We start from the raw sequence: 22147 nt of genomic DNA, 5'->3' as shown, positions 1-22147 counted from the left end.
ATTCCAACTAAGTACTACTATTTGTCAGTATCTTAACCTTGTTTTAACCTTTACAACTAGAAAAAGGCAACTTTCCATAACTTACAGCCAACTCACAACTGTTTTCTTTGATGTATTTATAGTTTAGAGTCTAATTATTAATTAGAAGCGAAAGGATAAATAAATATATCAATCAAAAATACTAATGAAATCTTTTTGTAGGTTTTTCAGGTCTATATAATAAAGGCTACTACAGAAAAAGAAAAAAGGTAATAAATGTAAAAATAAAACACTGCGTAATCTTCACTGTACACATTAAATATAAATTATTATTATTAAAGTTACTGAAGTGATTCAGGCAAGAGCAGTGAGTGATTTTCTCTTTTTCTTTTTTTGTTTAACATTAAAACATTTACGCTGCTGTCGCTTTAACAACAAATATTTTGACTAGGGCTGGGACACGATTAATCGCGATTAATCGCATCCAAAATAAAAGTTTATGTTAACATACTAAATGTGTGTTTACTGTGTGTATATATAATGTATGTATAAATACACACACAAACATGTATATTAAAGAAAACTGAAAATAAAAATTAAATTAAAATAAATAAAATATTTATAATTCTATATATAATCTAAATTAAATACAAATATAACTATCCACACATATAAGTATTTTTTAAAGGCTTTACATGTATGTGTGTGTATTTATATATACATAATAAATATACACAGTAAACACACATTTAGTATGTTAACATAAACTTTTATTTTGGATGCGATTAATCGCGATTAATCGTGTCCCAGCCCTAATTTTGACACATCTGTATTTCTCACAACTGTTCAGGTTCACTTAAAACATAACAGACTTGACTCATAATGACTTGACTTATACTTTTTAGTGTGAATTCAGAATTTACATTTTTTGGCAGCAGTAATTCATAAAGTAAAACTAAGAAAATGTATCCAGATGTGGAGATGATTGGTCCTTGATCACCAGCCCCAATAAAGTATGCCAGATTGTGGTAATTTGCAGCGTTCAAACAACAATGTCTGAAATATTGCCATACAAAAGTGCACAGATTTTTTTGGCATATTTGTTACTTACTTACATAAGTCCTTTAATAAATCAAGTGCATGCAAATAAACGGCACTATCAGCAGCCACAATTCTTGTTTAGAAGCATCTTTCACCCTTCCTGTCTTTTGCCCTCACAATGCTCTAGGATGGAATTGGCTCTCGAAATAGATAGGATACAGACACGTAGCAATTCTTTTAAAGAGGCTCTACAATTACAACATCACTTCTCGGCCACTCTCACACATGAGTTCATTTAGCAGTCGCATAACAATAACTCTTAACAAACTGATCTTCAGACACACACTTCCACTCCCATTCACACACCAATGCCACACTACACAACGACATTCAGCAGTTCAGACTGTAGAGCTGAACAAAGATTGAGAGACCAATGGAGAGGGAAGAGATAAAAAAAAAGAACAAAGAAAAAGAAAAGAAAAGAAATTCGAAATTAATTTGAATTTGGAGCAGTTTGATGTTGACATTGCAGTTTGACAGTTTCAGGCCCAGAAAATGGTACATAACAGAGCAGCAGTGTCTATCAAACTCACTGTCTTTGCATACTAATTAGTCACGAGCACAAACTCAAAAGATGGGCATTTAAAAGATTATTTGACTCAATTGTGAATTCCCTGATTTACGACAGTCAAGGAATCTAGACAAAGAATACACACACTGTTACTTACAACACAGTGACGAGGGCTAGTTTTAGACACACACAGCATAAACATCCCACACCTGAAACAGTTTTCTTTAGCATTTAGTATTCACCCTGTTGTTCTGCACAGCTTGTGTTTCTCAAGGTCAGATCTGCCTTTCGGGAATCGATGGAGTGCAGTTACAGCACAATGTCAGATCTGAGAAGCCACAGATGCCTGTTTGCCCCCAGTGACATAATACACACGCACATGCACACACACGCATTTATCCATGCAAACGGTCACACACTGATAAATACACACCGATCAAGGACTAGCCAGGCTGCTAACACTATTCTTTATCATTGCATGACTAAAAATAATCATTAGGTTCTTTGTAGTGATGAGAAAATTAGATTTAAAACAACCTGCTACACTACCCAAGACACATGACCCTTTTAAGTAGCAAAAATTTCTATAAAGCTGTACGAATAACTGTCTGCAGGCAAAGACAAACACATCTCACTTCCTAGAAAACAATGTGCAGCTTGCATAATGTTGCACATATTGCATCAGCAACGGATTTATTTCTCTTTTGTCTTGACGATGAATAAAATTGAGCCTATTCACTGTTGACTGGCAGCACTGTCCATAATAGCTCCTACTCCAAATGTCATATTGGATAGTTTCTGGTCAGACTACATCAGACAGGCTTTATTAGATCTCTTTGTCCTGACAAAGCCTAGGGATTCTGTTAAAATGCTAATCAGGCTCAGAATAACTCTGGCGTAGGGTGCTAACACTGAAAAAGTTTAAGCACATGTGCACATCACAGAGGTTAGCCTACCTTTTCTGATTTAATATTAAGGAGGAATCCTGAGGAAGCAGTGAGCCTAATAACATCGAACATCTAAAACATCTTCAGTGAACTCCACAGTGTAGCCCACTGCAGTTTGGTTAATAAATGGATTCCTGTGTTTGCCACAGATAATTAGCTGTTTTTGCTTTTTGGTGTCTGGTCCCTGTTGACTCTCTTGCTGAGAATACCTCCAAGTTCAATGAATTTATTCATTGGGCTCCTCTCATGTCTTTGAACCGCCTCTTCTCCAGCACTCTGCAGTGAACATTAAATAAGGAGTGAAGCACAGCTGCGTCATCTTGGGCCTTCTCAGCCTCTAGGCTCTGAAAGTTGTGCAGTGCGGATTTGAAAAAAAATAATTCTTTATAAGTGATACAAAGAAAGTTGTGCAGGAGGGACTGCTTTTTTGATGGTCACATTAGCGCTCTATGTAGATAACAGCTTTAATACTCTAAGACTTGCAAGGAAAGGCATGCAACTATTCAACTGACATACTGTACGTTCAGCAGAATTGTAAAATCTATAGAAAACGACACTGAATCCTTTCTTTCCAATTAAGTCCAAACTAACTGAATTTAATTCACTGCTCTGTAACTCATTTGTAGTTTGTATTTTTCTTTGACTGACTTTACTTGAAGTTTTACATTCAGATTAATAATTCATCAAAAGATTCTATCACAAAGCAATGAAGTGATCTAGAGACCATGATTTAAGTTAACAAATGAGGCCGCTATTCTGAGAAGCCTTATAAGAAGCAGAGATGAGAAAGCTTTATTAACCTGAAACATTTATGAATTCACTTTCGTTCTTTAGCCATAATTGCTATGTTAGATTATGCAATGTACAATTTATTAATTCAGCAGATGCTTTTATCCAAAGTGATTTACAAATGAGGAATACTACAAAAAACACAATACATCCTAGGGATGCAGAATGAAAATAGCTGTTACACAAAGCCCTAAAATTGACCTGAAAATTTCAAGCCGTACACAACTATAGGAGAGAACCTGTGACCCTTTGAAACAACAGAAAAAGAATAGTACAGTTAAGTCAGTACATTAAGAGCTGTGTCAGAAGATGTTAATACATGCCCTGTCAGCTTCGCTGAAGACCAACGCTGCTGCTTTCTGGATCATTTGCAGATGTTTGATGTAAGGTTGAATAAAAGAGCACTGCAGTCTAGTCAAGGGATGACTAAAGTCTAGATGAAGAGTGGTGCAGCATGCTTAGGTAAGAAAGGTCTGATTCTACTTGAAAATCCATGTGCTGCATGATACAGTCTGTCCCAGAGATGTTGTCTGAATTCGAAAGAGGAAGGAGCCAAGTACTCCATGTCTAGCTGATCTATTTTTCTGTTCTTTTGTTATTTATATTTAAAACAAAGCTAAATTTAGCTTGAAATAAGTATATCCACTATGAAAATCGCTCAAAATTCAAAGGAATATTAGCTGTTGGTATACCACTTTTCTACTTACATGTTTGATAAAAAAAAAAATCCAATGCATTTCAACAAAAACCTTCATTTTGTGGAAATGTAACAACTGGAGCTTGAAAGAAGATTACAATTAAAATTTTGGTGGGTTACAGCTGTCAGAAATTAGTAGGAAGTGTTGAGACCCTTGCTTTGAATGACTTCAGCACATCTGCAGCTTCTTATGTGATCTTGGTCCACTGTTCTTCCGCTCTCTTCCATAGTTTGATAACTGTAGTGGGTTTCTTAGCCATAACTTTTTTTTTTTTAGATCAAATTAGATCAGGACTCTGGGCCACCCATTTCAATGTTCTTAATTTCAACAAACTGTTCTGCAGTGTTTTGCAGTCAAACAGGGGCATTGAAATTGCAGGCTGATTGATGAGATGTTTCCAGGGAAGGAGCTGCATATTGTTGAAGGAGATTCTGATAAATATTTGCATTCACCCTGCCATGTAACTCCTGCTGATGAAAACATCCCCCACACCATGACACTTCCTCCTCCACCTTTCAGTCTTTTCCCAGTTTGACGGCAAATAAAATCTTTCCCATCAGACCCAAATAAATTGACTCTAAAGTGAACTTGGAGCAGTTCACCTTTCTTCACACAACATGGTCCTCAGCAAAGGTGAGCCTAGCCTTTTGATTCTTTCTGCTTATGAGACGCTGGGTCACTGCAGAGTGTACTTTCAGTCTGACTTCTCTTAAAGGAGCCTTCGGATGCCTTTTTTCCACAAGTTCATATGATTCTTTAGGGTCTTAATGAAAAGTCTATAATATACTTTGGTTAAAAATTCTCAATAGTAGTGTAAAAAACACCCTTTTACCTTGTCAAAATCAGCACTGCAAAACCTCAACTCATTTTATTGCATTGTCCCTTTAAATGCAAATGAGCTCTGCTCGCCCCGCCCCTCTCTGTCTGGGATGATGTTTACTTTAGCTGCATTTAGCCGCATTTAGCCACGAAACTTGCCAACAAGCACATTATTGAGAAAGGCCATTTGCAAAGATGCATAAAAAACATTTATACACACTTCTGCTGAGGGTGAAGCTGCATAAGAAAAGATTTGCACGAACATAGACGCATATGTAGATCGGGATCGGCACTTTCCTTTTAAAAATGAAAGTAACGTTATCCTCTCGTCTTCAACGGCTCAGATGTCCGGAGTAAATGACTACTGTTATGTTCATTATTACATCCAACAACAGAACACCTCAATCGCTCAATCAGAGACATTCTTGTCTTCCCCTGCACCTGATTCGACACAATGACGATCAGAGTCGGACTGTTTCAGCTCTATGAGGGCGGTTCTAAGGTAAGACGTTCATGTCAATCAACTAAAGTGGGAGCGGCCTCTGTCTGTGTATCGTCACACCGACAAGAAGCTGAGAATGACCTGATCTTAAAAAGGGGATATTATTTTTTAAGATTAAAAAATTTGTATCATTGTAGAGTGGTTGTGTACACAAACTGCCAACACACATTAATGTTCAAACAACATGTAAAAGTTAGTTTGGCATCCAATGACCCATTTAAACATGCCCAGACAGATCCTTACACTGTCCAGCACTGAACTGACAAGCAATTCCAGCTGCAGTGTTGAACCGATTACCCATTGAGAGTCTCCGTATTATCCTGTCTTGTGCATTTGTCTTACTGAACGTGGACTACCAGCCTTTTGGGGGGAACCTAAATGTCTTATTTTAAAGAAACCGTATGTAGGATTGTGGCCAAAACTGGTACTGCAATCACTTTCAAAATACTGTAGAACGGTGTATCCCCTCCCGCTCCCCCCCTGACTCCAGGTTGCCAGCTAAGCTGCTACAAGGAGCTTCCAAAGGCAAGTGACGAGTCCTACACAGTAATTTTTTTCTTCTGTTAATTATGTTTATGCTTCACGAGAGATGTTTTTCGAAGTAATTATGTATCACAAAAATTTACTAATGGCGATTAGCCAAATATTTCGTAAAGATGTACTGTAATACCACATTTCAGTCGGAACATAGATTGTTTTCATACCCTGCTAGTGGTGCGATATAACGATTTTTGTGAACGCATTTAGCACGGGCGACCGTGGAAAATCCACTGTGTACGGAAGCAAAGTTAGCCAAGCATAGATGAATCTTACCTGTCCAGGAGAAAATTAGCAACGTTGGCGTCTGTCTTCAAATTCTTCTCCGTTTTCAGCTGTCTCCATCTTTCAAAGGCATCTCCTATACAAATCCTTGTTTTATTTCGGACTTTGTCACGACGTATTTCGGATTCATAACGAGGTCTTTTAGGTCTCGTAACGTTATACATGTTTTATCCGACACGTTCGTAGCTGCAGCTGTAACTAGAGCAGAGCTGGCAACCCGGAGGACGAAACTCTACTGACTTCGTGATTAGTCGATAGCTGGAGGGTGGAGCCTCAGACCAAAACACAAAATGACAACAATAACATCAGTTGTGGGCTGCAACTTTCACTTTTAAATGACAATATCCTGGCTGGACCTCTGTTGTCAGTGATATAAGTATTTGAAATTAACATGATTTCTTAATGTCAAGTGACATGTCAGGGCCATTTTATGATTAACTGAAATAAATTTCTTACACACGGTTCCTTTAAATCTGCAATATCCAAGAAATCTGAGATTTTGAATGACTGAAAGGGTCATCCTATTGGCCTTCATCAGGACTACCTTTTGTCACAGTCGCAGTCTCCTGTTTCAGTCACCTTAAATCGGCCTGCCATCCTGCAATCTTATAGAAAATAGGAGGAATGCTGCCAGTTAAACAGGAAATTAGCACCAGGTGCCAGATTAACCCTTAAATGCATGACTGTTTAGCCAATCATCATTACATATTCGGGTCTATAGCGACCCGGACTTATATATCCAGCACAGATGGATCTCTAACTTCAGCAATAGCAAAAAACTCTCTTGATATTTTAAGAGCAATTACAGAAGAATAAAATAAAGTATATTTCATTACCTTTAAAACTTAGAAGGGTTCAATTTGAGCAGATGATTTTACCATCATCGTCATTCAGAGCGCACTTTCACAGTACATTCAGCATTTGGCTCATATTCGCAATCTCAACCATATTCGCAAAGCTATCGTTATTGTCTATCAAACAGTGCCTTCTCAAGGAATAAAGGTGAATTCATGCATTGCATGCATTTAGTCATCAGAGGAATACTAAGAAAGCTGAAAAAAAAGGAAGGAGGGAAAGGGTAGTAAATGACGTCCCGGGCCGCTAAAGACCTGAGGTATGCATTTAAGGGTTAACACCAAAAACCAAAAGGTATCTCTAAGTGTTCTCTAATTCTGATCAGAGTTCTTTTTCTAATATCTCAAGTTGTTTATACTGTGCTTCAGAACACAATTAATATATGAAATATGCTTAAAAACTGCCCTTCAACTCTAAGCAGTGACCTTGAAATTTAGGAAATTTTAGGTTGTGCTCTAATTTAGATCTCTACTGTACATTTCATTTTATTTAAATATACATTCATATGCAGAGACACAGAGGGTGCAACAGTATGTTATCTGCAGGGCCTAGATGGAAATGTATTAAATTATGTATTAAAACTATATACATTTTATTATTATTTTAGTATAAATGTATTCATTTTATTGTACAAATCGTTTACATTTAGGAGATTCTATTTATATTAAGGTTTTACTATTGAATTTTGCCCACCTAAAGCAGAAAGAACACAAAATGATCTAATCTATTTTTAATCTATTTGTTTTCTATTCCATTATCAGCTCTCTCTCTCTTTCTCTCTCTCTGTCCCACTGTCTCTCCATGTTTGTCTTCTACTTTCTATCTTCTCCTACATAATGAAATTACTGAAATGCGCTGGTTAAACTCTGCATCCTTTGGGTGCACTCCGGACGTAATCAGGATATCAAAGAGCACTACATCTTTCAGCTCACGGCTTTATGCTTACCCAAGGATATTGTAACGGTCAGAGACGCATCTATAAATGTTTTAATGAGAAATGAGCAACAAAAGTAGTGGGCTGGTAGATGTTTGTTTGCTGTGGATATAGCCATTATATTTTTACTAAATTTGACATAGTTTGTACTGCGGCAATAATTCTGACCTGGCCATTACCAAGAAAAACTCTGTATGTGTTTTCTAGATTTAAGTGAAGCAGGCCATGGAAAATGTTTCCGTGACTAATTTGCTACATTCCTCATCTTTCCACTTATTCAGCTTTATATAATGCAATAACTGAGAGAGAGGTAGAGAAACATAAGTGTGGCAAACCACTTAAACACAGAGTTCATTTATGACGCATCCCATACTTTAGTCTGTTTACTTGAAAATAAATGTACAATGATTAAAAAAAGCTCTGCATGGTATAGGCAGTCTATTGGAAAGGAAATTAAACAAAAAGTAGCAAAAAGTACTGACTAAATAATAACCTTGGATCAGAAAACCAGTCAATTTTTTGAAACTGAGATATTTATACATCATCTGCAATCTGAATAAATAAGCTTTCCATTGATGTATGGTTTTGTTAGGATAGGACAATATTTGTCAGAGATACAACTATTTGAAAATCTGGAATCTGAGGTGCAAAAAAAAAAAAAAAAAAAAAAAAAAATCGAAATATTGAGAAAACTGCTTTTAAAGCTATCCAAATGAAGTTCTTAGCGATGCTTATTACTAATCAAAAAATAAGTTTTGATATAAATTTACAAAAAAATCTTCACAGTACATGATCTTTACTTAATATTCTAATGATTTTTGGCATAAAAGAAAAATCGATAATTTTAACCTATACAATGCATTGTTGGATTTTGCTACAAAAAAAATACCCAAGCTACTTATGACTGGTTTTGTGATCCAGGGTCAAAAATAGTATCAGAAAAAGGTTTTACATACAATTTTACACACTTTCACTTAAAGTATGTTTTATTGACACTTTCACTGAAGTTTCACTCCTGACACTTTAACGTCTACAGTAAATTACCAGAATTGTTCAAACTCTGGCTCTGTACTCACCCCCACCTCCACATGGTCTGAACCTCTGTCATCTTGCTTGTGCAAAACCTCAAAGTAGTATCGCCGTGAGGACATGAGACTGCAGAGAAAGAGAGAGACAGAGAGAGAGAGAGGGGGGTAAAGGAGGAGAATTAAAGTGAAAGAAAGAGAGGGCAGGGGACACTCTCAGAGAGCTATAGAGGGACAAGATGAGGAAAGGAAAAACAGTGGCAGATGTGAAGACGAAAAATGCACACTGCACCATAAGGCACTGAAAGATGTGTGCATTGTTAGTGACAGAATCACTAAAGTGCCTTCTTATCTCTTCAAAGAAGCACTATGATCCTGTTCAACTACTAGAAAAACAGAGATTAAGTAACCTTTTAGGCATTTATGCTAGCCAGTGTGACTTCAGTTGATTATGAAACAAGAAGTACAAGCAAGACTTGTAGCAAACCTCAAATCCTAAAATTATATATAAAAAGGTGCAAGTGAGACCAGCAGGGGGTGCTTACCCTGTGGTCTGCATGGGCCCTAATGTCTCGGTATAGTGACAGAGACAATATGTTTTAAAAACCACATCTTTCGGAGTTACGAGGTCCTGACTCTCTGTGGTCATTAAAAAGTCATGGCGCTTCTCATAAAGAGTAGGGGTGTATCCCCAGTGTCCAGACGGCCAAATTCCCTTCACTGGTCCTTGTCAATCATGGCCTCCCAAGAATCCCCATCCTCTGAATTGGCTCTATCACTCTCTCCTCTCTACCTACAGCTGGTGTGTGGTGAGCGCACTGGCGCTGTTGTGTTGTGGCTGCTGTCGCATCATCCTGGTGGATGCTGCAGACTGGTGGAGGTTGAAGAGAGACCCCCTCATATGATTGTAAAGCACTTTGGGTGTACGGCAATACACAATAAAGCACTATATAAATGCCTCATTCAAAGATTCATTTCACGCTAAAATATATCCTTTCTGTAATAAGTACTCAAGTACTGGCCTAATGGTTAGAGAGTCGGACTTGTACAGAAAATGTACAGTGCTCTCTTCCACCTTTAATACCACAACTGAGGTGAGACCCTTGAGCAATGCACCGAACCCCAAACTGCTCCCTGGGCGCCACAGCAAAAATGGCTGCCAACTGCTCCAGGTGTGTGTGTGTGCGTGTGTGTGTGTGTGTGTGTGTGTGTGTGTGTGTGTGTGTGTGTACCTGGTATTCATCACGTTGTGGGGACCAAATGTCCCCACAAGGATAGGAATACCAGTAAATTTTGACCTTGTGGGGACATTTCTCAGGTCCCCATGAGGAAACAGGTTTATAAATCATGCACAATGAGTTTTTTTGAGGAAGTAAAAGTTTGCACAATCTCCTGTGAGGGCTAGGTTTAGGTGTAGGGTAGGGTTAGGGCGATAGAAAATACGGTTTGTACAGTATGAAAACCATTACGCCTATGGAATGTCCCCATAAAACATGTAAACCAGTGTGTGTGTGTGTGTGTGTGTGTGTGTGTGTGTGTGTGTGTGTGTGTGTGTGTGTGTGTGTGTGTGTGCGCGTGTGTGTGTGTGTGTGTGTGTGTGTGTGTGTGTGTGTTTGTTCACTATTCAATGCTGTGTGTTTACACTTGGATGGGTGAAATGCAGAGCACAAACAGCTATAACTTTCTTAAACTGTACAATTCTTTGAACTGGCATTAATTCAAAGAAATCAGTGCTATAGAGATTAAAGGGATAGCTCACCCAAAAATGAAAATTTGATGTTTATTTGCTTACCCCCAGGCTATCCTGGTTCTGGCAACAGATTAAAAAATAAAAGTTTTTTTTTTTTTTTACGAGATTAAAGTTGTAATATTTTATCGAAATTATCAGAATAAAGTTGAAATGTTTAGAGAATAAAGTTGAAATGTTTCCAGAATAAATATGAAATGTTTCGAGACTTAAATCGTAAGTTTATAACATTTTCAGAGTATAGCCTGCGCATGCAAATGGCCCAGACTGGGAACACCGGGAAAATAATTTATTTGAATATATGTGGGATTATTAGCAGAAATAATACCATGTGTTATACTCGCAGGGACAGTATGCTTGGAAATAATATTTCACGTCTTCGATTGCATTCATTAGGCCTATTTGTAGTGCACCAGCCACCCAATAATAGCAATAAGCTTTGTGCTTTTGGAATTTTTATTAATTTTGATAAGTCTTTCAAAATCGGTCAGTTTCATAGTAAAATACAAACAATGTGTCTTGCAGTAATGTGTTTTCACACTCTTTATTGTGGCGGGACAGATCGCTGTATTCATCTGTTTTCTTTGTAAAAATTTCTGCACCTACTTCGCAAAAACGTCTGTAGCATCTAATCTTTAATTCCTCACATGTTTTTAATTAAAGGTGCCATAGAATGGAAAACTGAATTTACCTTGGCATAGATAAATAATAACAGTTCAGTACATGGACATGACATACCATGAGTCTCAAACACCATCGTTTCCTCCTTCTTATATAAATCTAGTATTTGCAAAAGACCACCGAAAAATAGGTCAATTCCAACATAACACCGACTGTTACGAAACAGTCAGTGTTACAGCCGAGATCGTTAATAGTTACGCCTCCAACATTTGCATCACCCAATCATCGGTAACGTCAGCACCTCAGTTAAACAAGGCGAGTCACTCAAGGGACACGGTTAGCTTAATGCTAGCGCTAGCCTGTTACATTGCAATACATAGGATTTCACTTACCACATAAACAGAGAGATGCCTGCACTGATGATGGTGAATGATGGAGAAATAACTGCCTGATGATGGCGAATGATTTACAGATCCCGAGTATCACTGACGAGCAGCTCAACTTGATTGGTAAGAAGCACTCCCTCTGCATTCTAACTTTACACAGAGCACATGCATCACAGTAATCAGACTAAAATGTCCGCGATTCAAAACGGCAGATTCAACAAACCGCATATTAAAAGCGGCTAGAGCTCCTAATTAAATATATATATTTTTTTATCCATGTGCAAGCTATTGAGCTCTGTGAAACAGCCAATCAGAGCATAGCTCATTAATATTCATGAAGCTTCCAAATAAGGCAAAAACAGAGCCTTTCATTCTAGGGGCAAATCCTAGGGTTGTAAATGGACCTGTAAAACCATTTCTGGAGATTTTTTGCCCTTTCCTATGCCATATACCTTCTATGTAGATATCAGAGAACAATTTTAAATATTCTCTCAATGCATTCTATGGCACCTTTAAAGACAACATATAAGCGTTCTAAAGGTTAAAGTGGACTCCGTATAACAAGTTATATTGTTGTCTTTTCTGAGGTATATAAGTGACTACTCAACAAGCTGTTTTATTCACAGTTGAATACAGTAAATGATTGGAAATATTATTTAACATTTTCAATTCATTATTTGTGACGCACCAGACACCCAGTAATTGCAATAATTTTGTGCTTTGTTGCTTTTAATATAACAGCTCAGCTTTAAAATTTTGTCAGTTTTATCACAAAATACAAATTAAAAATGTGTTTTTTCTATATTTTAAGTTAATAGCATGATATAAACATGAAGGAACATCAGAAGGAAGGAAAAAACAAACATTATAGCTTTATTTAATTAAAAAATGTCTGATTGTAATCTGAAAAATGACTGATTCACATGCTGCTTAAACTGAGTTGAATACAGCGATCTGTCAACCCAAATTAAAAAATGTCAAAAACACATTATAATAGACATATTGTTTATATTTTGCTATAAAACTAAAGCTGAGACTTTCAAATATCTCCCGGTGCTCCCAATTCACGACTTTATTCTCAAAACATTTAGACTTTATTTTCATAATATTTTGACTTTATTCTCATAATTTCTACTTCATTCTTGAAATATTGACTTGATGATATCACTATCATTTTGATCATTGGTTATGTCCTTCTAAGGAGAACAAGAAGAAATCAAATGAGAAATCCTCAAAATAAAATACATTAGTCTTATGCACAATTTTTTTTAAATAAAATATTATCTACATAAAACAAGTCAACCTAATCATATAAAACAATACTGACAGTATCAAATTAAGCATTAAGGACAGAGAGGCTGTGCAATGTGCTTGTGAAAAACAATGTGCTTGTTAAAAAATATTTTTAAAAAGTCACGCATGTGTCAAAGAAAAATTCTAAGAAACACCTTTCCTAAACTCAGAAATGCCACTGCAGGTTCTTTTTCCCAAGCATTTTTTTAAATGGCAAAATTATGCCACTTCATACAAAAAATAAGATTTCTAATGTCAGGTGCCAGGAGGTTTTTATTTAATGGTGATAATTGGATGAAAATGCTTGTGTAAACTATCTTTATATATACACAGACCACAGGATTTATATTTCAATAGCAAGATGATTTCGTCTTAAAAAAGACAGAAGTCACAAACAGACACGTGAATAGCAGCTTGTATTTTGACACATGATTATTCTTCAGATGCTCTTCTGGAATTGCTTTGATTAAATCAGCCAAGTACAATTCACATTGCAATGCAGCTCACTGTGACAGCATGAGAAGGCGAAGGGTATGCTACAAAGACAACCGCCTTTGTAAAAAAGATGCGTTTAATTGTACTGAACGTTCTTGTAGTGTACTTCAAATCTTACAGTCACAATGAAATCAAAAGCGACAATTCTATCATCATTGTTATTTTTCAACATTATTATTTTAAATTAAGGTGCCCTTGTAATCTACAATAACTTCCCCTTGCTCTCACCATGCGTCATGCATTACATTTTCACTAGAAAAAATCCCTGACAACTCCTGTCTCATTTACAAAACACATGTGCTAGAAGTAATAAAGGGAATGGCATACTTTAAGACTACAACTCCTCCTACGACGCTTTTTATGCACACACACACAACCCTAAATTAACTGTGCATTAGCTATTAGCATTACAAGCATTTACGTGTGTGTGTGTGTGTGTGTGTGTGTGTGTGTGTGTGTGTTTGTTTGTTTGTTGTCCTTCTGTAAGGAATGGCAGTTTGTCTTTCATGTCTACTGAGAGTTAAAGTCAATAAAGGTTTGAAGACTACAAAGGAAAGGAGTGGCCAGTAGATTAGGGCTAGATTGAGACAGGCTTGAGGGGGTACAGAATGGAGTTTTAATTGGTTGACTAATTGCTTGGCTCCATCTGAAAGTGTTCTGCTCAATAATTGAATAGGACTGAGTGATGAGAGAGATAAAGAAAGAGTGTATTCAGGCAAAGCCCACATGAACACACTCTCAACAGACTGCCTTAGCAACACATTAAGCGTGTTTGAGATGTCAAACAACTCGCAAGGGCAGGCTTCTTGTCTACGTAAGCAAAAGCAAATATTGCATTTGCATTTTTTCCCAATGTAGTAGATGTGTTTGAGCTACTGCTTTTACATGAAATGTAATATAGCTGCAATCCAATAACTACTATTTAATTCTTCCAAAATAGGTCTTTTCCATCTATTCTTCAATAAAGTTAAAAATACACTTTTAAAAATAAAGGTGATTTAAAGGAGTAGTTCACTTTCAGAACAAAGATTTAGAGATAATGTACTCACATCCAAGATGTTTAGTCTTTCTTTCTTCAGCTGTAAAGAAATTATTTTTTTTTTGTGGAAAACATTTCAGGATTTCTCTCCATATAATGGACTTCTATGGTGCCCCCGAGTTTGAACTTCCAAAATGCAGTTTAAATGTAGCTTCAAAGAGCTCTAAATGATTCCAGGTGGAAAGGTCTTATCTAGCGAAACAATCGGTTATTTTCTGAAAACATTTACAATTTATATACTTTTCAATCTCTACACAGAGTACACACAGAGCTAGAAAAGATGAGCATTTGAGGTTAAAAAGTATATAAATTGTAATTGCTTTTTTAGATAAGACCCTTCTTTCCTCGGCTGTGATTGTTTAGAGGTATTTGAAGCTGCATTTTGGAAGTTCAAACTCGGGGGCACCATAGAAGTCCATTATATGCAGAGAAATCTTGAAATGTTTTTCTCAAAAAACATAACTTCCTTACGACTGAAGGAAGAAAGACATGAACATCTTGGATGACAAGGGGGTGAGTAAATTATCTGTACATTTTTGTTCTGAAAGTGAACTACTCCTTTAAGGCGAGACACTGCAGGTGAATAGGGTAAAAAACAACAACTAATAGTTATCACCTTACTTATGCAGTTGATTAATTACATTGATTTAAATTGCACAAAAAAAAATTAAAAAAATTGTATTACAAGTTTTCTAAAATGTTAGGTTTTAATATGCAAATGAGGCATTATTTCATAAAATATGCGCTATTTGCATACATTTTTTGTACAAAAATCTAAACAGTGGATGAAGTATTAGAGTCAAATATTTTTACAGAAGGAATTTTTGGTATCTCATTTTGTCACTTCATGATTCAGTAAATACTTAGAACAGGCAGAAAACTATATATTTTTTACAGTTTTTTGGGGAATAAAATGTTGTATAAAATCTAGCAAATTGAATATGAACAAATCCCTCTGTAAAAAGCTTCAGAATATAGACAAGAATAAAACTTTAAAGTTTGGTGTGTGTAAGTGCTACTGAGGTGGAGATTTATGGCTCAGTGTAGGAGAAAAAACTAATTTTGAGAAAACGGCCTTTAAAAATATGTATTGTAAATGAAATCTGTTGACAAAAATAGATAAAGTGCTATAAAAGAAACGCTTAACGGTGTCTTTTGGATGCTTTCTTTCCACTTGTCAAAAAAAAAAACTCTTTATGAAAAACCAAAAAGCCCAAAATCTTAACCTTGAGAGGTGCATGAAAAAACCTGCAGTGTCTCCCCTTAAAAAGGTTCTTCACAGAGATGCCATAGAAGAACTATTTTTGGTTCCACAAAGAACCATTCAGTCAAAGTATCTTTAAAAATCCATCTCTTTCTTACCTTATAATCTGAAAAACCTTATTTCGCCACAAAGAACCTTTTGTGAAACAAAAAGATTCTTCAGACGTTAAAGGTTCTTTATGAAACCATTTAGACAAAAAAGGTTCTTCTATGGCATTGTGAAGCACCTTTATTTTTAAGGTTGTAACTTACAGCATGATGATACAGACTGTAGTGGGCTTTTCACTACATATTCACACACAAAAAAGGTATTACTTTTAATAAAACAACATTTTAAACAGTATCAGAACAATCATATTTGTTCTAAGCAAATGGGGTGCTATGCTGTAATTTCAGCAATGCTTTAATCTGTGAAAAGTCATGTGAAAACCTTGCTTTCCTGTCTTAAGGCGCTGATTTCTGATTGTAGTGTTTATTAGACAGGAAAAACTGATGTTCATCATTCTTAATGATACATTTAACCTTCACAAATGGATCCTTGCAGCCAAACAACACATTAACCAGGTGCAAACTCACATGTCAACAGACTACAGTAGTTTGAAAATATTTTTTAATAAGGCATTGAATTCAGACCACTCACTCATGCCCCACAATGCATTTTTCCCTCTGTAGCCTTGATTTGTTTATCTAGCATTTTTGTGACTGCACCCACTATCCTGACTTCATTTATGGATGCTTCAGACAATTGCATAAACCCAATGTAACATGAAAGTGAACGTTGGCACACAAATATGAATTAAAAACAAACCTTAGAAGAAAGATTACTAACCGTTTTAAAATGCAAATTTCCTCTTGAATAAAGTTTCTTTCTTGTTTGTTCATTTGGGGAAAGTGAGTAATTTATGCATAGATTAGTGGATAACAAACAAACAGAACAATCAATGACTTCATCAGAACAACAGCTGCCTTAACTGAATACAGAATAACCACTGAATTAAACAGTATAACATTTGTGATGGAGTTTTTGGACTAGATTGTATATAAAAAACACTATTAGTCTAGTACAAGCACATTTACAGTGCATCAGCACTTTTATACTTGCAATTTGGATAAATATTACAAAAGTGCAAATGTAAATGTATTAGTATTAGAGTGTTGAATCCAGTCTGATGGATGTCCTTTTACAAATTTAGTGAACTGAAACTGCTTTTAACATCCCCTAGCACACTAGTGACAGATACTTCTAGAATGTCAAGAGGGGTTGACCTCTGCTGGCCCTGCAGAACTGGCATATTCCCATAAATGTCACATGCAATATCTGAGACTCCTGGAGTTACTCTGCCCTTTCTTTCCTCCAGCCGTGGAGGGCAAACCAGATATACTCCATTCTATAATGTAAGTGATAGAACGAAGATGAAAGGAATATACAGTACATACTGTAAAATACATGCATAAGAGTCAAGTCACAGAGTCACAGAGATTCATTGTGCAGTGTAGAGAGCATCATTGATTATAATGGAACTTTGTGAGATTGCAATGAACTAAGATAAGTGACAGCTTTTATTGATTTTAAGGGAGTTTGTAATTGAGATATTGTTTTAATACAACAGTTAAATAAACGAGAAGTTAATATTAAGTGACTTACATTGTCTGACTATAACACTATTGCCTGATTTTGCTCTATTTTGTCGTCAAAAATAGTCACAACTGAGACGCTGCACATCTCCATTCAAACACAGCGGTGTTTCGTTTATGAATGAATGTGCATTTTTTTAATCGATTCTAGTGAGTCAATGAATCAATCATCCATTTATAGAGACAGTCACTTGCTTTATTCCTGAATGAATCAGTCGTTCGAATGAATCAAATTATAAATGAATGATTCAGTAATTAAATCAGTGACTTGCCACCACCTACTGGCAGTTTTAGTTTCATTTTTAAAGTATCTTTTCAGTTATTTAAATCATTTAATATTTATATATTTAAAATGTTATATTTAAAACATGTAACAATATAACATTTGATTGCACTCATGCCACCTCTGAGCCTCATAAAACATATGAAAATACACCTACAAACCACTCTTGTGTTCTTCTGTGCCACCTCTGTAGCACAAATTAATTTTGTTAATATTGATTTCATTTGATTGGTAACTTCTTATTTTACTTGTTCTTATTCTGTTGTTTTAATTAAAAATGTTAACCCTTGTGCGACCTTATGGACATTTTTGTCCATTTCAGTTTAGTTTTTTGTTATAAGTATGCCTGTGTTAATGCCAACTGCATAAATTTGGCTCAGGTGTTTATTTTTATTAAAATTTCAATATTTCACCCTCATTTTCTTCAAAAAATCTATTTTACCCTCTGTACAAAAAATACTCACACTCAGGACCAATGCGTCCACATTGAAACGCATTAAAACTGCAATTTTTTAACCCAGGGCCATTTGAGTATAAAATGATGCAATATTTGCTAATAGGCATTCAGTCTATCAGCAAGGCTTCAAATTTTACATTTTTACCATTTTTACTAGATTGGGCCATTTTTTCAAATTTGGCACATACATTTTTTTTTTAAATCTAACACTACATAAAAATATAAATGCCTCAAAATAATGTTGTTGTTCTTCACTGACACACCCAAGAATCTAATAAGCAAAGAAAAAAATTCTGCTTAGCCATTTTTTTTCATAAAAAACACAATTCTGAAAAATTAAAACTGCAAGCAGTGATGAACGGGCCCTCGCCATCTGCGCAGTCGCCATCCCGATAGCATCAGGAAAACGGTGCGCAGTTGGCACATGCATTCACAGTAACGCTCTGCCAGTTTGGATTTAAAGTTTACAGCATTGAAAGGGTTACACTTTAAAATCAACAAACAGACACATACACACAATATATAAAATTTTGCCATCCAGTTTCATTTGTTAACATTAACTATATGTGACCCTGGACCACAAAACCAGTCATAAGGTTAAATTTTACAAAACTGAGATGTATACATCATATGAAAGCTCAATAAATAAGCTTTCTATTGATGTATTGTTTGTTAGGATAGGACCATATTTGGCCGAGATACATCTATTTGAAAATCTGGAATCTGAGGGTGCAAAAAAATCAAAATACTGAGAAAATCACCTTTAAAGTTCTTCAAATTAAGTTCTTAACAATGCATATTACTAATCAAAAATTACATTTTGATATATTTATAGTAGGAATTTTACAAAAAATCTTCATGGCATAAAAGAAAAATCAATAATTTTGACTCATACTATGTATTTTTGGCTATTGCTACAAATATACCCCAGCGACTTAAGACTGGTTTTGTGGTCCAGGGTCACATATTAGTTAACATGAACAATAATTAATTAGCATTTATTAATGTTAATTAATATTAAGCTAAAAAAAGTATTCATACATTATTAAAATGTAAATTTGTATCTTTTAACATTTGTTTATGTACTGTGAATTAACATGAACATGAACACACAGTTCATGTGGGTATACAGCAATAGACAATAAAGTGCTATATAAACGCTTCATTCTTTCAAAATATCTTTAAAAAACAAGTTGAGTATTGTAATGGGGCGATGTAAATATAACTCATCTTAAAATGGCATAATTTTCAGATGTTTTGAACAGATAACAGCAAAATTTGTTTTGTTGTCAAAGTTTGTCTTGAAATTGTTAATTATAATTTTATATTCAATAAATAACACTATGAAAATAATTGTCTAACAATGAAGATAAATTGCTCATGCTATTTATTAATTATTAAAAGTTGTATTTTTTAATCTTTTGCTATGTGACTGCATAGGACAAGTTCATGGTACAGTTCAGTAAAAAAAAAAAAAAAAAAAAAAACTGCAAAAAACAAACAATGAAAGAGTTGGTGAACTTTTATATTTTCTCAAAGATCAGACTCTCAAAGATCCGACATATTTATGTAGATTACACTACATCAATGTGCATTTCTTCCTCAAAGATGGTCTGCAAGACAGCATGTGTCACTGATCTCTCACCCTCCCTCCCTTTCACCCCTCCCCCCTACACTCACTCTGACACTCAGCACACACACATACTTAGATACAGGCAGGCAGAGTGAGAGGAGATTTCTGATTTCTTTTTTAAATTTTCTTTAATTCATAGAAGCTTGTATACTTGTGAAAATAACAGCGTTTACTCAGAATAACTAGTTCTCTGTGTGAAAAAAGTTTTAAAGAGTTTGGATGCTGCACTTTAAAGATATAAAAAAAATTATGGTTATCTTTTTTACTATCACTTTAAAAAATCACCATGTCAACACCGTTCAAGATATCCCAAATCCGCTCGCAATTTAGCATCTTCAGAATATTCTCTTCATGTTAAAACAGTTCGGTGTGAACAGCATGTTGCTCTTATGAGAAGTATGAATTTGTTTACAGCCTGATTTTTCCAAAAATCCACATTCAAATCAAAATAGCCGGCTTCCTGTTGGTCTTAGCTAATGAGTTTAATTTAGAAAGTTGTCCAGATTGATGAGAACGATATATGTACAGATTTTGGTGACTGTAGGAAAAACTAACCCCCCAACTTTTGTCAAAAGATGGCGCTGTAGAGTGCCTGCTCCACACCCATTTATGACCTTTTGCCAGTGTCTAACTATCATTAATATTGATGTGTCTGTTGAGTTTCATGAAATTCTAAGCATATACGCCTTATTCAGCCCGCCGCCATTTTGAATCGAAAACGAGGCTGTGAGGGATAGCAGTCCAGCAGCGCCCACTGTGGCATATTGTTGCGTACCGGGATGTAGATTGTTTAGTCATAAAAATAAAGAGAAAATATAATTTCACTAATTTCCACAGGAGAAAGAACTTCAGAAAATGTGTATTAAAGTTCGACAGGACATAGGACCTAACTTTCAGGTAACAATATTGCATTTATTTAAGAAAATGACTGTGGAAACTAGCCGGTTGGCTAATTGCTAATTTATAATGTGAGCATGTTTATCTTCCTTTAAAAGTTTACGCAGAGCTAAAATGTTATGTTTTACTACAACAACTAAACTAAATATCTACATTTTGTATAGATTACAAAGAACACAACAGTGTGGCTCAACGTTTTACTCAGGATTGTTTTTCAAAAACACTGACTGGAATTAGGAAGCTTAAGGAGGGTTCAGCTCCGTCTGTGTTTACCTGAACTCAAAGACCTCACGAAAAGAAAACCTTGCGATCGTAAATGAAAAAGATATTATTTTTAAATGACGTTTTAAAAATTAACATGCTTAATAGTTTGTGTTAAGAGCCTGCAGTTAGATCGTAAGCCTCTTTCAGACAACATGTTAAGTCATACAAAAAACAGTGGGTAGAAAGTTTATTTTTATGCAAAGCGATCAAAAGATAACATTTATTAATTAGTTTGCCGTGTAGAGTTTGGGGTCAACCCCTTTTAAAATCGCAAAATGATATTCAGAACATTATTTTTTGTTTCTGTTTTGCTTTAGACAAGGAAAACATCATGTGTATCGTAATTTCATAATAAAGGTCGGTAAGATGCTTATGACCTAGCTGCAGACTCTTAACACAAACCATAAAGCATTTTAATCTATATAACATCATTTGAAAAACTCTGTATAGGCGTTTAAAGGAAGATAAACATGCTCACATTAGAAATTAGCAGTCTTTCCACAGTCATTTTCTTAAATAAATGCAATATTGTTACCTGAAAGTTAGGTTATATGTCCTGTCGAACAATCCACGTTTTCTGGAGTTCTTTGTCCTGTGGAAAAATGTGAAATGACGTATTATTTTACGGTTATACAATCTACATCCCGGTACGCAACAATACGCCACAGTGGGCGCTGCTGGACTGCTATCCCTCACAGCCTCGTTTTCGATTCAAAATGGCGGCTGGCTGAATAAGGCGTATTATCTGCCTCGAAAAGACAGGAACCTAATTTTAAAGTTTGACACCTTGCTATGGCAACAGCATTTAATTTATCATCGACCCCTTTACATATTCTCATCGGCTGTATTTTTACATTATTTTGATGAAGTTTGAAGAAAATCGAGTAAAATTAAGAGGCTGATTTCAAAGCATTTTGAGTTGGCGGCGCTATAACTTTGACTCATAATAGTCACGTTTATGTAATCGGCATCATAAAACGAACAAACCGGTGAAGTTTCATCAGAATCAGGCAATGTGTGCAACAGTTTTTAGACACTTCCTGTTTCTCATTTCTCGCCATAAATTTGTCGCCTTGCCACGGCCAAACCGTTCGAGATATCAAAAATCCCCTCGCAATTCTGCATCCCCAATGTCTTGAGATCATGCTGACC

At 35.6% G+C, this 22147-nt stretch overlaps 1 protein-coding gene across 1 annotated transcript in view; it reads right to left on the bottom strand.

The window, feature by feature from the left end:
• The window catches only part of b4galnt4b (beta-1,4-N-acetyl-galactosaminyl transferase 4b), a 174902-nt gene that overhangs the window by 71139 nt on the left and 81616 nt on the right, over window positions 1–22147 (bottom strand). Inside the window, exon 9 of the mRNA XM_073835917.1 lies at window positions 9034–9112. Coding sequence (XP_073692018.1) covers window positions 9034–9112 — 79 coding nt within the window. The remainder of the gene's footprint in view (window positions 1–9033; window positions 9113–22147) is intronic.

The sequence above is a fragment of the Garra rufa genome, chromosome 3 (assembly GCF_049309525.1).
Source record: "Garra rufa chromosome 3, GarRuf1.0, whole genome shotgun sequence".
NCBI classification, from domain to species: Eukaryota; Metazoa; Chordata; class Actinopteri; order Cypriniformes; family Cyprinidae; genus Garra; species Garra rufa.
This window is presented reverse-complemented; position numbering and strand designations above follow the sequence as displayed.